At 36.0% G+C, this 13,648-nt stretch overlaps 1 protein-coding gene across 3 annotated transcripts in view; it reads left to right on the top strand.

Moving 5' to 3' along the window:
* sas (stranded at second) overlaps positions 1-13,648 on the top strand; it is a 99,613-nt gene that overhangs the window by 48,843 nt on the left and 37,122 nt on the right. For all 3 annotated transcript variants that reach the window (XM_074180790.1, XM_074180789.1, XM_074180791.1), the window contains exons 2-3: positions 5,080-5,442; positions 10,343-10,558. In XM_074180790.1, coding sequence (XP_074036891.1) covers positions 5,080-5,442; positions 10,343-10,558 — 579 coding nt within the window. The remainder of the gene's footprint in view (positions 1-5,079; positions 5,443-10,342; positions 10,559-13,648) is intronic.

The following is a 13,648-nucleotide window of genomic DNA, read 5'->3' as shown; positions in this document are numbered from 1 at the left end:
ACTGTACGAACTGTATGGACAACTAGACACTATAAAGAGTATCAAGGCTCGTGGGATTCGATAGTTAGGACATATTTCAAGAATGAAAGATGCAAGTATGGCCTGTGAAGTTATAAACAAGGAGTCACTTGACAACAGAGAAAGGGAAAGTCGCGAGTTACGAGGAAACAACAAGTTGAGGAGGATCTGAGACAAATGGGAGGTAGGAGATGGACGGAGGTGAAATAAAACAGAAAGATATGAAAAAAATAGTAGATAGAGCTTAGAGCCAATAGCCCTAATACAGGCTGATTCACGGTGGATGGCACATTAGACGTTTCTGGTGAACCAGACAACGGATTACTTTGAAAATTTAATGGAGGGCATATTCGGACATTCTCTAGCCAACTAAAATATTTTCGACAATGCGGTGTTGCCGCTTCTATTAGAAAGCAGTAGCAACTTTGATTTTTCAAATGGAACACTCTGTATATAATATTATTTTTGGAATCTCCAACAATTGCCCGACAACTTTTCTTGATATTTCCCTATACCTATCTGTTACCGTTTTCGAAATAAAAATTAATTTCAATTTTTTTCTTCGAAAATCATGACTTCTAAAAATGCCGATATCTTTTAGTTAAGAAGTACTATGATATCGAAATTTGGTTTGGAGTTAGGTGATACTTGGACACTTCCCACACGTCAGCCTAATCTCCGTTACTTCAATACAGGGTGGTAAAAAAATACAGTTTTTTCGTTTGCTTGAAAAAGTTGCTGAAATTTGATTATTTTAAATGGAAACCCTGTATATTATTAAAAATTCGGAAAGCTGCTGAAATTTGCTTTCTTTCTATGTATATCATACCTATACCTAACTAGTCAAGTTTCGGACTTATGAACATTTATTTGTGAAAATGTCCCTTCAGAATGGTATTTCCATTCGGTATTTGGTAAGCAGGCCATGATTACCTACTATTTGACAGTAGCGTTGTGACATTCTCCTAATAATATCGACATTTTCGTCACTTCAGAAGTTGCAAATACCTTCAAAACGATGGAACAAAACTATTCAAACGAAGTTCTTATGAATTTGTTTATTATTTTTGGACAGTGTGACAAAATTATCAGCAGAACATGTAGAAAGTTCAATGAAATGTATCTGAATCTACCGCCAATGAACCTCAAGAAATTTATACGAATTCAGAACAATTTCAATATGTTTGGATAAACTTTAAAAAAGCACCAAGAAACTTGAAATTGGAAATATTGATATGAATAATTATAAAAAAGTAAAACAATCATGTGGAATATTTCAAAATATGTTCGAATCGCTGGCCGTTCACTTCCAAGCACTTTAAAATGCGGGTATTGACTGCTTTCGTGGTGGTAGATTTGATTTCATTGGGATCCAAATCTTCAAATGTTTGGGCAATCCTTTCTAACAATTCATCTCTCGAACGCACGGGTATTTTGTAAACTTTTTCTTTAAACATTCCCCACAAATAAAAATCTAATGGATTAAGATCGGTTGATCTCGCTGGCCAATTCCATGGTCCCAAGCGCCTCATCCACCGATCGTCAAATAGTCTATCCAGTTCTGCGCTCACTTCTCTTGTGCAATGTGCAGGAGCTCCGTCTAGTTGGTACCAACAGTTTCGATAATCTTCGAGTGGTAGATTATCCACGAAACTGTCTACAGTATTCTCCAAAATATTCAGGTAGCTTCTGGATGTTAATGACTCCTCGTATATCACGTACCTCAATTTGTTGTCCATCAACATGCAGAAGACATTAAAACTAAATTTTTTTGAAATCCGGCTTCTTTTGTGACGTGAGGATTTTCACTGGACCAATAATGACGATTTTTTCTATTGAAAATCCCTTCTCTCGAAAATTTCGATTCATCAGTCCAAATAATTTTATTTAAAAAAAGTGGATCTTCTTGAATGCGTGTCAACAACGTCACAATGTCACAACGCTACTGTCAAATAGTAATCATGGCCTGCTTACCAAATACCGAATGGAAATACCATTCTGAAGGGACATTTTCACAAATAAATGTTCATAAGTCCGAAACTTGACTAGTTAGGTATAGGTAGGATATACATAGAAAGAAAGCAAATTTCAGCAGCTTTCCGAATTTTCAATAATATACAGGGTGTTCCATTTAAAATAATCAAATTTCAGCAACTTTTCCAAGCAAACGAAAAAACTGTATTTTTTTACCACCCTGTATTGAAGTAACGGAGATTAGGCTGACGTGTGGGAAGTGTCCAAGTATCACCTAACTCCAAACCAAATTTCGATATCATAGTACTTCTTAACTAAAAGATATCGGCATTTTTAGAAGTCATGATTTTCGAAGAAAAAAATTGAAATTAATTTTTATTTCGAAAACGGTAACAGATAGGTATAGGGAAATAGCAAGAAAAGTTGTCGGGCAATTGTTGGAGATTCCAAAAATAATATTATATACAGAGTGTTCCATTTGAAAAATCAAAGTTGCTACTGCTTTCTAATAGAAGCGGCAACACCGCATTGTCGAAAATATTTTAGTTGGCTAGAGAATGTCCGAATATGCCTTCCATTAAATTTTCAAAGTGATCCGTTGTCTGGTTCACCAGAAACGTCTAATGTGCCATCCACCGTGAATCAGCCTGTATACAGTATCCCGAAACATTGTTATTGTGTGTATAAATTGAACGAGTTGAACGAGTATAGTCGGCACCATCACTCATGTACTAACAATTAGAAAAAAGTAAGAAATGAATGGCCTGACACAATTTCGCACGTTTCTGTCAGAAATGATTACGGTACTTTGTATATGAATCATGTCTGAGATGCGAGTAATGGGTTTTCGCTCCACAAATCCAACATAGTTATTATCAGCTGTCCGTAATAATCCAACTAAGTACCAGTGACTGATAATTGCAATTTAATTCATAAATTGACTGAGATACGAGGCGGACTCACTTTCTAATGCATAAAAAAATAAAAACGTAGCGCGTAGCATAACTGTGAAAAATGCAGTAACACGCCAAATTTGTTCATAAGGGGACAAGTTTTGACCCAAAAACCATTACAAAATATTCAACCCTCTAAGCAGGTTCATCTATAAATTTAAAAAGAAAATAGAGGTCGATTGACACTTCAATGCTTCCAATTTCCCATCCATGCTTCGCTTCTGAAAGTTGAACCACTCTTTTCGAAGATATGTCAACAATACGATTCCAAAAAATCTGAATACTCAAGTCGGGTAACTGAGAAGGGCACTCAATATCACTCTTTCCTCCTAATTAGCAACCTTATTTCGCACATTTTGTGGCAAAGTGGAGGAACACTATCATGTTGAAACATCATTTCGTCTTCAATATATGCAGAATTATTAAATGATATTATAGTAAGGTTTGGATTGTTAGCATTTTGGAGTAATTCCAGCTAAATATAAATTTGAGAACTCTGGCGTGAAATAAATCTATTGAAGATCCACAACAGAACAAAAATACTCTCTAAGACCATATTTTACTGCTATCTTGATTTTTTTATATGCCATGTTATTTTTTCTAATGTTAATTACTTCCTGTTCTAATGTGTAATCTTCACCTGTTTTCTACCTGCAATTATTACGGCAGAGGGTAAATAACAGGCTTTTAGGATTGGGACTTTTGTCGCTGTTCATAGAACAAATTCCATTTTTCGCGTTTCTTAAACCGAAGCCATCTGAAAACCTGTTGTCATGTACCGGTTTTAAGCATTGCCCGCCAATTCTGTGGTCGTTCTCTAGAACATGTTGAGCGACACTGGACTTATCTGGTCTATGGAAGTAAATATGTGAAACATTTTCTTTGTAGCGAGCTATTATATTTTGCTTAGTCTGACCAACATCCTTCGTATCACATTATTCACATTTTATTTCGTAAATCTCAGAATTTTTGTTTTTCGTCCTCTTTTCTTTGAACCATTCCGAAATTTATAGTTCTTCCATGTGAATCAAAATATACCAATGGATTTTCACATTGCTTCTTTTTTTTTTTAAATTCCTTGACCCCACGATTTTCTATATCGGATTGATTATGATTTTTTCAATCAAAATAACTTCATATTATATTTAACAAGTATGCTTGAATATTTGTGCTTCTCTCCCAAAAACAACTTTTTGTAGCGGTGATTAAAGTGTTTTCTTCATCTAATTGTTTTATCATATACCACAACGCATTTTTTTTAAATCCACACTTGTTCGGGAACAGTGATTTTATAAGCAATTCATAGAACTTTACTGTTTTGGAAAGTTTGAAAAACAACTTTAAAAATATAAAATATTGAAGAAAAGTTGGAGATTTGCTCTTCTCGTATAGAAAAATTGTTAGTGATGATATCATTAAATGTCATAAAAAATAATATAAAACACTTGATGAGATGGTTGTTTTCCATATACCTCAAAAACAATTATAAAAGCCATTCATAGATTGAATTTTCTTTCATAATGGGTGCTTCACGACCAAACTGAATTGTATTTTTATTATGGAATAAATGATAATAATCCATGTGTAGAAAATCAGGCGTTAGAAGTTACATTACTTTTCCTAAAAATACACCTCGACACGTGTTTCGATCATTAAGTGATCATCTTCAAAAGGAAGCTGAAATCTGAAGCAGAAGGGGAAGTGATGTGAACTATTTCACAGAAATAAATCGAGTGGCATCAAATCTGGAGAAACATCTGGCCATCGAATGGATCTGTTACCAATCTATCTGTTGGAAAAGTCTTCATCAAGATATTCAATAACAATCCTTTTTCAAAACCGGCCGCGAATATACATTACGGATTTGAAAAAAATACCTATATGCCAACGCACAGAAGTTGTACCCTTCGAAATATCAGAAATAATAAAGTAACAGAAACATACTCGTACACGAGGTAATATCAAGTTTACCAGTTCTAATATATAGAGTGTTTCATTGTTCATCAGAACGAACTATGTTCACATATTTTCATAAAAAGTTCACTCATCTCATTCAACAAAAGTATAAGGGCTGTGAGATTGAATGCGGAATATACGATATTTAACTTTACCAAGTCTTTTCCTCTGTTTGCAGAAATCGAAAGACTGTCCACTAGCCAAGAGGTGATAACACAGACGACAGCCCCTCTACCAAAGCCCCAATCTTTAGATATGTTGGCCGAGGATTCGTACAACGTTTTCAGGCCGAGTCCTAACCCATCCTCAGAACTGAACACTGTTCAACGCTCAGCCTTCTCGAAGGAAGAACCGAAGGGACGAGCACTCAATTTCACCGTGGATGAACACCATGCCGGTAACATATTATCAAATTTTTCGAAGCACCACGACGACTTTGATCTCAGTGACGTTACGATAGGAGACGATGAGGACTTTGATATGGATTTGGACCATCATAAAATGATGTTACCGAAGAGTGACTCGAAAAATTCTACATTTGGTGAGTAAACCAACTTTTTTCCTGTTCAGAATGTCGTGTGATTTATCCAATTCTTCAATTTCTCCGAAAAATACTGCAGCCTTAGGAGTATATTGAGTTTTTCCTAATTTGTAAAGGTATCTTGTATCTTATGGACCTACTTCGGGTTGCCCATGAATTGTTTGCCTTCTGTGATCCAATGCCTCACATTCTCATAAGACATGACGAGCTGTCTCTGCTCCTTTCTTCCCAGCAGCTAAAGCCTCCGTTACATATTCCTATATTATCATTATTCTGCTCTGAATAAGGGATGTTGCGGATGCCGATTTTTTCACATACGCGGATATGAATGTGAATTTTTGAAGGCTCACATCCGCGGATGTTGCGGGTGTTTGAGATCTTATAACAATGATGAAATATTTATTAACATTTTTATTTATAAAAATTAGTATTAAGTACAATGCTCCTTTTTTTCAACTTCACTTACTAATTTTCATATAAGTTAGTGGAGTTAAAAACAGGAGCATTAACTTAATGAAATGTAATATTGCCGCTTTTTCGGATTCAAGGCGGTTACGCAAATTAAAGCTGCGCTACTAATAATTGTTCGCTAGGAACACTGTCTGGTGGAGCGGATAAAAATCTTCGTGCTCTCGGTGATCTTTAATTCTTCTCGATTAACACTGAGGATTTTCATTCACATTTACTCTTATTTTAGCGCGGTGAGAAAGTAATTCCTTTTTGAATACAGCTTCAGTGCTACCATTCTCTCAAATTTCTTGACTCTCATCTTGTCTTGACAAATCCAACATCATAGCAAGATCATTTTTGAAGCATGACTTTCTAACGTTACTTGGTGTCCCATTCTTTTGTAAGGATATAAAAAGTATTACTTCCACTGAACAATTAAAATGTTCAAAATTTACTGAATGGCCCAATATAATTTAATTCTTCCCAGCTGTTGAATTTGTATTCTAATGTGAAAATTGGTAATTAGTTCATGCTTCATATTAGTCATTGCGTATGTAGAAAGTCATACGATTCCAATTGTTATATAAAGCACTAATTATGTAGAATTCAGTTGTATAAACACACCTGAGGAATCTGTTGTGTTACACGTAACACGTGTTACGGTATTTTAAACTGTTTAATCTCACCTCTCAAAAATAAAACACTTATCATGGTTTTAGCGATACTGCACCCAGTCTCATTGAGAGTCATTTTGCAGGACGTTCTCAGTACATCAATGAGAGTTTGAATGTGGTTGACAATGACAAAATGGTTTAGACTTTCGCGGCTGAGGTTTTCAGTGTCACTGTTTTTCGGATTTGAAAGCCGTGGATTTTTGGAATTTCTTCCTGACGTTTCGCTGGTGCGAGTGGCTAGCTTCTTCAGAGGTTTACATACATACATACATACATCATGGCTTGCTGTCCGATGACTCATCGGACAGCAAGCCATGATGATAAACCTCTGAAGAAGCTAGCCACTCGAGCCAGCGAAACGTCGTGGGTGACAATGTTTCATGGTGAATTTCATTACTTCGGACCTCCATTGTCTGAAATGATACAATATGATTTGAAATATCTGAAAGAACAAATAAAATTGAAAATTCAAACAGATTAGCTGAAAATAAAAATTACCTATATTAAGCAAAAAACACCTGAAATAAAAATTACAAAGAAATGAAATTAAGCAAAAAAATGAAAATTAAACAATTGAAATGAAATAAAATAATTAAAATTGAAAGATTTCAAGCCAAGTTACTTCACGACGTTTCCACAATCGTCTTCAGGTGATGACGATGAATCAAAGATTTCAAATAATATTAAATAATGAAAGTCCGAAGTAATGAAATTCAACATCATTGAGAATCCACGCTCTGAAACTGTAGAATGTGAAAATGGCTTTTCTTCGAGATCGATCCGTGGAACCTTTTTTGTTCAATTTATATTTCTGCTTCTAAGCGGTTTTGTTTGATTATACAATCCATCAGAATGCTGATTGACAATACGCAAATGTATTTCAGTTTTTCAGTAGACGATCGTCTTGAAATCTATACTTATAAATGCGAAAGTCACTCACTTAACATTCACTCATTCATCCCTGTTTCTCCGTATTGGTAAGTCCTAGGAAGCTGAAATTTGGTATACAGGTGCTTCTTAGGTCTTCCAACTTTCAACTGGAGCGCCTCCCGTGGCGCTATCACTGTTTCTCCGTACCGCTATTTTTTTGAAGGCTGAAATTTTGTATGTAGGTTCGTATTATGCTGTAGATGTACAAAGAAAAAATTTTTAAATATTCCAACTGGGACGCAAGATGCGGAAAAAAAAGGCGCGTCCATAAAACAAAATTATTTTCTCTCCATGCCCTTAAATTTCCCGTGGGTGAATTTATATTTAGTATCAGCATTACACCCGCGCGGAGCCGGGGCGGACCGCTGGTGACAAATTAAATGAGTAAAGATTTACAGCAACCTCAAACTGAATGCAACTAAGTCCAAAGTTATGAAGAAAAAAATTGAACGAAATCAGATTGCAATTTAAAGTAGATTCATGATGATTAATGAAATATTGCCTATAGTATTGCCTTGGTCTCTGGATTGACATCGAAATGCGTTTACGAAACATATGAATGATAATTTATGCAAAACTGCATGTTGTACCTAGGGAATATTGTATCCTAACAAAAGAATGTTTAGATAAATTGATGGATGTAGCCGTTACTATGTGGTAGGAGCTCATCATAAAAAAAGAAATTTTTTCACCACTTGAATTTGTAACTAACGTACTGCAGTTTTGTCTTATAAGGATATTTTCCATAAACGAAACTATAGGACGAAACTGCAGTAACGTTAGTTACAAGTACAAGCAGTAAAAAATCATAGAAAGTTTCATTTATCGTTTTTCAGAATGTTTAGTTGTCAACACTGTAAACTGACACTTCGTCTATTCATTATTTTAAAATAGGGTCCTTAATATTATATTATTATCTAATATTTTCTACTTACCACATATGAATACATACAGTTAATAATTTTGAAAGTCGCAAACAATGTTCCTGAAGTTATCAAAAGCTGTTAAATGGCATGTATGTTTTCTCGAAATTTGGATCATGAAAATTTAACATAACATTACCGTAATATAGAATATCACTGAGAAAATAAACCAATCAAAATATTTGACAAAAAATTTGATCAAGGCAATGCAATTTTCTTGAATTTCCTAGCGAGAATATTTCCTGAAGCCTTCAAAGAGCAGAAAATCCCAGGTTATATACGAAATTCCATGTTCTGATTGATATAGAACATGTGTAGGGCAGATCAACAGACGTGTACCAAGTAGAGTATATGAACATCACTCTTGATAATGACCTGACACATACTGAACAAACTGAACTATCATTTTGCCATGAGCTATTACTAACGTTCCAAGAATAATCATTCCTACAAGAAACACAGAGGTACTTCAAACAATTATATTTGAATTGTGTGCTCATATAATGATAGATAATCATGGCATAAATGAGTTAAATAGAAGAGAAAAATAAACAATCATTTTAAAACAATTTTCTGTTATGAAACAAAATGAACCGGGTATTTTAGTAATGTGGGGTCTAATCAAACGAGTTCATTTCGTAAATGTGATTTTTGATTCAGAAATGTGTTACTGATTCATAAAATTATTATTTTTGGTGAGCTTTTTTCTTCACTTCAGATTGTTTCGAAAGTTTTGTCCGTTTTAATGTCATTTATTTTTATAGTTCCTTATAACCGAGTTGGGAATCACACGTTTAAAGATAAGACCTCGTTAGTCCTTAGCTCGCACAAGTTTCTCAACTTCTGAGAGTTGTCGTTCGTATGGGAGCGACAGCTGATTAACGGAAAAACAGATTTTAAACAGATTTTTTTAAACAGCTCCATATCTCGGTGAATATTTATTATACTGTGTCGTTACATTTGGCAATGATAGTGCTAATGAACGCTCTGTTCGACGATGATTTGCGAAATTTTGTTCCGAAGATATTGGCCTTGAAGATGGGCTCCAAAGTTGTAATCTAGGGCGAGGATTTGGAAACTCTGATGCAGACCGACCCATCATAAACAGTTCGTATGATGGCACAAGAACTGGACATCAACTCCCATGTGGTTTTAATTGTTCAAATCGTATTGGAAAGATAAAAAAGTTCAAAAAGTGGGTGCCCAACGATTTGAAAGATATACAGAAATTTTCACGTTTCAAGGTCTGTTCGTGTTTGCTTTTGCGCAAACAAAACGATACTTTTTTTAATCGGATCGTAACGTGTGATGAGAAATGGATCCTGTACAACAGGACACGTTCAGGACAGTGTTTGGACACCGATGAGTCACCCATGCGCTTCTCAAAGGTGAAACCCTTCCAAAAAAAGACTATGGTTACTGTATGGTGGTCAGCGGCTGGTGTCATTCACTATAACTTTCTGCAACCGGACTAAACCATCACAGCAAAGTCCTATTGTGAGGAAATCAACAAAATGCACCAAAAATTGCGTCAGCAACAACCAGCACTGGTCAACAGAAGTGTTTCACAAATCAACGTCTGAAAATTAAACGAAGTGAGCGTCGATGTTCTGCCTCACCCACCAAGTTCCTTATACCTCTCGGCAACCGACTATTATATTTTTAGCACTTTCTCACTGGTAGAACCTTCGCCAATCACGACCAGAAAAAACGACCATCGTCGACTTCATCGAATCCCAAGCACACTTTTTATGCTAATGAAAATATTCGACTTGTGCTTCGTTTTCAAAAGTGTACTGATTCAAATGGTGCTTATTTCGATTTAATTGGATTAGTATTCACCGAGATATTAGTAGACCCAAGAAAACAGACGAAACTTTTGAAACAATCTAATAATAATAACGTTTTTTTACCTTATTATAGGATTATGTGAAAAGGGAGGCCTGACATACGAAAATGGAGAAAAACTCGAAAACGGCTGTGATTCAGTATGTACGTGTAAAAATGGTAACATGGATTGCGACGAAAGATGCCCTAAACCTTTCTTCAGGAAAGGAAAGAAAATTGACGATCCCCTTTGTTCAGCGAAAGCCACGGAAGACCCTTGCTGTTCAGTATTAGTCTGTGCGGGAGACACAGGTATTTAAAAAAAAGTTATATTATATAAGATATTTTGGTTAGAAAATAAAGCAAATTCAAGTTGTATTTCATTAGTTCATCATGAAATATTGTGAGTCACCTTCAAACAAATTCAAGTGTTTAGAAACAGTAATCAATCATTTATAAGAAGTTTTCAATAGAGATACCAATATTCATTTCACTAGGTTAGACTAAGTTAGGTCAGTGGGACTATTGGACCCTCCATCGCAACCCGCAACGGTGTATTGTGGCTCACACCTGTTCACATTCGACCAAATAAAGCCAGCTTTTTAACGAAGCCGATTAGTATATGGCGAGTGGTCTTTCAGGTCAGATAGTGCGAGTGCGGCTCTGAAAACTTGATTCGGTCCCCAGTGGGGCAGGCACAACGTATGTGCTCTGCTGTTTCATAATTTTCAAAACAGAGGCGACACACACTGTCTTCCGACAGTCTGAGTCTCTGTATATGATGATTCAAAATGTGACCTGTGAGAAGGCATGTTAGACATCGAGGTTCATCCATCCCTACTGTAGTCCAACAACTGTTTCGTATCAAGTTTCGAAGGGTGAATGAACATCTTGGAGTGAGCTAATCCTGGAAAATTTTCCAGAAGTCAATACAGCTTCTTGCCATACATGTGTTCAATGTTAGTTTGGCAAAACCTAAAGTGATACCAATGACAGGTTCTGGTCCGATAAAGCAACTTGCAACACCCTCCTTTGCAAGGGAGTCATAAGCTTCATTGCCTTCCAGGCCAGTATGGCCAGAAATCCAGACCAGAAACAATTTGTTAACTCTTCCTATTGAGGAGAGTCGTTTTTGGCAATTTACTACCAATTTAGAGCCAAGAGCTTTCAACGTCACTTGACTGTCCGAGAATATATTTATTCACTTGTGTACAGCAAATTCCAGTGCTTAGAAACAGTAATCAATTATTCATAAAAAGTCGTCAAGAGAGACATTAATTTGTATTTCACTTATTTACTATTTAAAATAAGGCTCTGAATATTTATATGTTTGATTCCTTAGTACGAATCATACGAAAATTTATTTGAGTGTTTGTTTTTCTAATTTCAACGCAATCTTTCAAGAGAGGTGTCCATCAGCCCAAATTATTACCATAGCAGATTTCTTTGCATACCTCTCATTTTAACGAGTTACTAAACGATAAAGTCCATCAAGCAAATAGTTTTGCCATCAATTTCGATCTTTATTAGTTTTTAGTCTTTGCTACATCTTTTCTTTACAATTGATACTGATCTCTACGGGTAGAAATTGCAGGGTTTATTCGGAAGCCCAGATCATTTTCTAATCAACATATGTTTGAAGATAATACAGATAAGCAACGTATTATGATCACGTGATGTTTAGCAATACTATTCTGCCGACTAGGATATGTTTAGCCCGATTTTTTAGAATTTACAGGAAATACATTTTTGTCTCATCTGAAATAATCTACGAAGTAATTTTGATTAGTTGAATACCTCACAGCAACATGCCCATTATATGAAAAGCACGAAGCAGAGGTAACTAAGATCTTGGCCTCAACACCGGTAAGACAACAAGACCTGACTTCATTACACCCATCAGGGTGCTATGTATAATTTCCAATGTGATGGAAAGCTGTGAACATTGAGGTCGAGAAACACTTGAAACGTTCAATAATATTGAATAACCAATAATATGATATCACTTACCAAAGATCATCCACGGCTAATCTAGAGACTTCTGAAATATCCAAAGAAAATTTGGAGTTATAAAAGCGGTAGTTTTCGTTCAGTCTTATTCTGAACAGATTTTAAAAGTTTCCATAAAGATGTTATGGAATAATGTATGTATAATTTCCAATGTGATGGAAAGCTGTGAACATTGAGGTCGAGAAACACTTGAAACGTTCAATAATATTGAATAACCAATAATATGATATCACTTACCAAAGATCATCCACGGCTAATCTAGAGACTTCTGAAATATCCAAAGAAAATTTGGAGTTATAAAAGCGGTAGTTTTCGTTCAGTCTTATTCTGAACAGATTTTAAAAGTTTCCATAAAGATGTTATTAAGTACGGACGTGAATATTTGTTTGAAGGTGGTTGGCAATGTTTCATGGTGCATTTTTACAGATTCTTTCGGGGATTTCAAATCAATTTATGTCAAACTACACAACGGGCGTAAACACACACATCGGAAAAGTCTTGGGATATTTTTATAACATACTAAATATCATAAAAATAAATGCATGAGGTCGTTTAATTTCGATTAAATTGGTACACTCGACCACCCTGTAGATTTCTATGGGTTGAACAAAGCCTGCAAAAACGGTAACTAATCTTTTATCAAGTTTTTTACAAACTGTAGGTTTTTGGCTAAATTGAATAATCTGAAAGTGTCGAGTTTGTACATTCTATGCAGTTCTTGCTCAGCAATTAAACTGGAAATATCGTGCTTTAATATGGAACGCCATCACTTACCATTGGCTGAGATGAATAGAGCTGTAGGGCTTCTTCAAGGTGGCATGCGACAAAATGATGTAGCTCGTCGTTTGGGGGTCTCCCAAAGTGTTATCAGTCGATTGTGGCGGCGTTTCCGTGAAAGTGGCAGTCCAGCCGAACAACATCCAGGGCGAGGACGCGCTACAACTGCAGTTCAAGACCGATTTTTGGTCTTAACCGCAAGAAGACAACCGACAATCACAGCACCTGAGTTGGTTAACGTGTTGCAGCAGACGCACCAGGTAACCATTGGTCGTGATACTGTCAGAAATCGACTGCATGAAGCAGATCTCCACAACAGAAGGCCACTTAGATGTCCACCTTTGTCGAGAGGCAATCGCGGTAGAAGATTAGAGTGGTGTCAAGAACATCAAAACTGGGATGCAAATGATTGGGCCACAGTTCTGTTTACAGACGAATCCAGATTTGGATTTCATCCAGATTCTCGTCGAGTAAGACTGTGGAGACGACTTGGAAATAATGAACGTTTGAGACACGTCCAGGAGGACGTGCTATGGGGAGGGATCATGATCGGCGGCAGAACCGATCTCGTTTTTCCAAATCGCTCCCTCACAGCTCGACAGTACCTCGACACCA

The sequence above is a fragment of the Leptinotarsa decemlineata genome, unplaced genomic scaffold (assembly GCF_025532065.1).
Source record: "Leptinotarsa decemlineata unplaced genomic scaffold, Ldec_3_MD MMD2_tig00026299_RagTag_RagTag, whole genome shotgun sequence".
NCBI lineage: Eukaryota > Metazoa > Arthropoda > Insecta > Coleoptera > Chrysomelidae > Leptinotarsa > Leptinotarsa decemlineata.
Note: the sequence above shows the minus strand (reverse complement) of the source record. Positions and strands in the feature narration are given on the sequence as shown.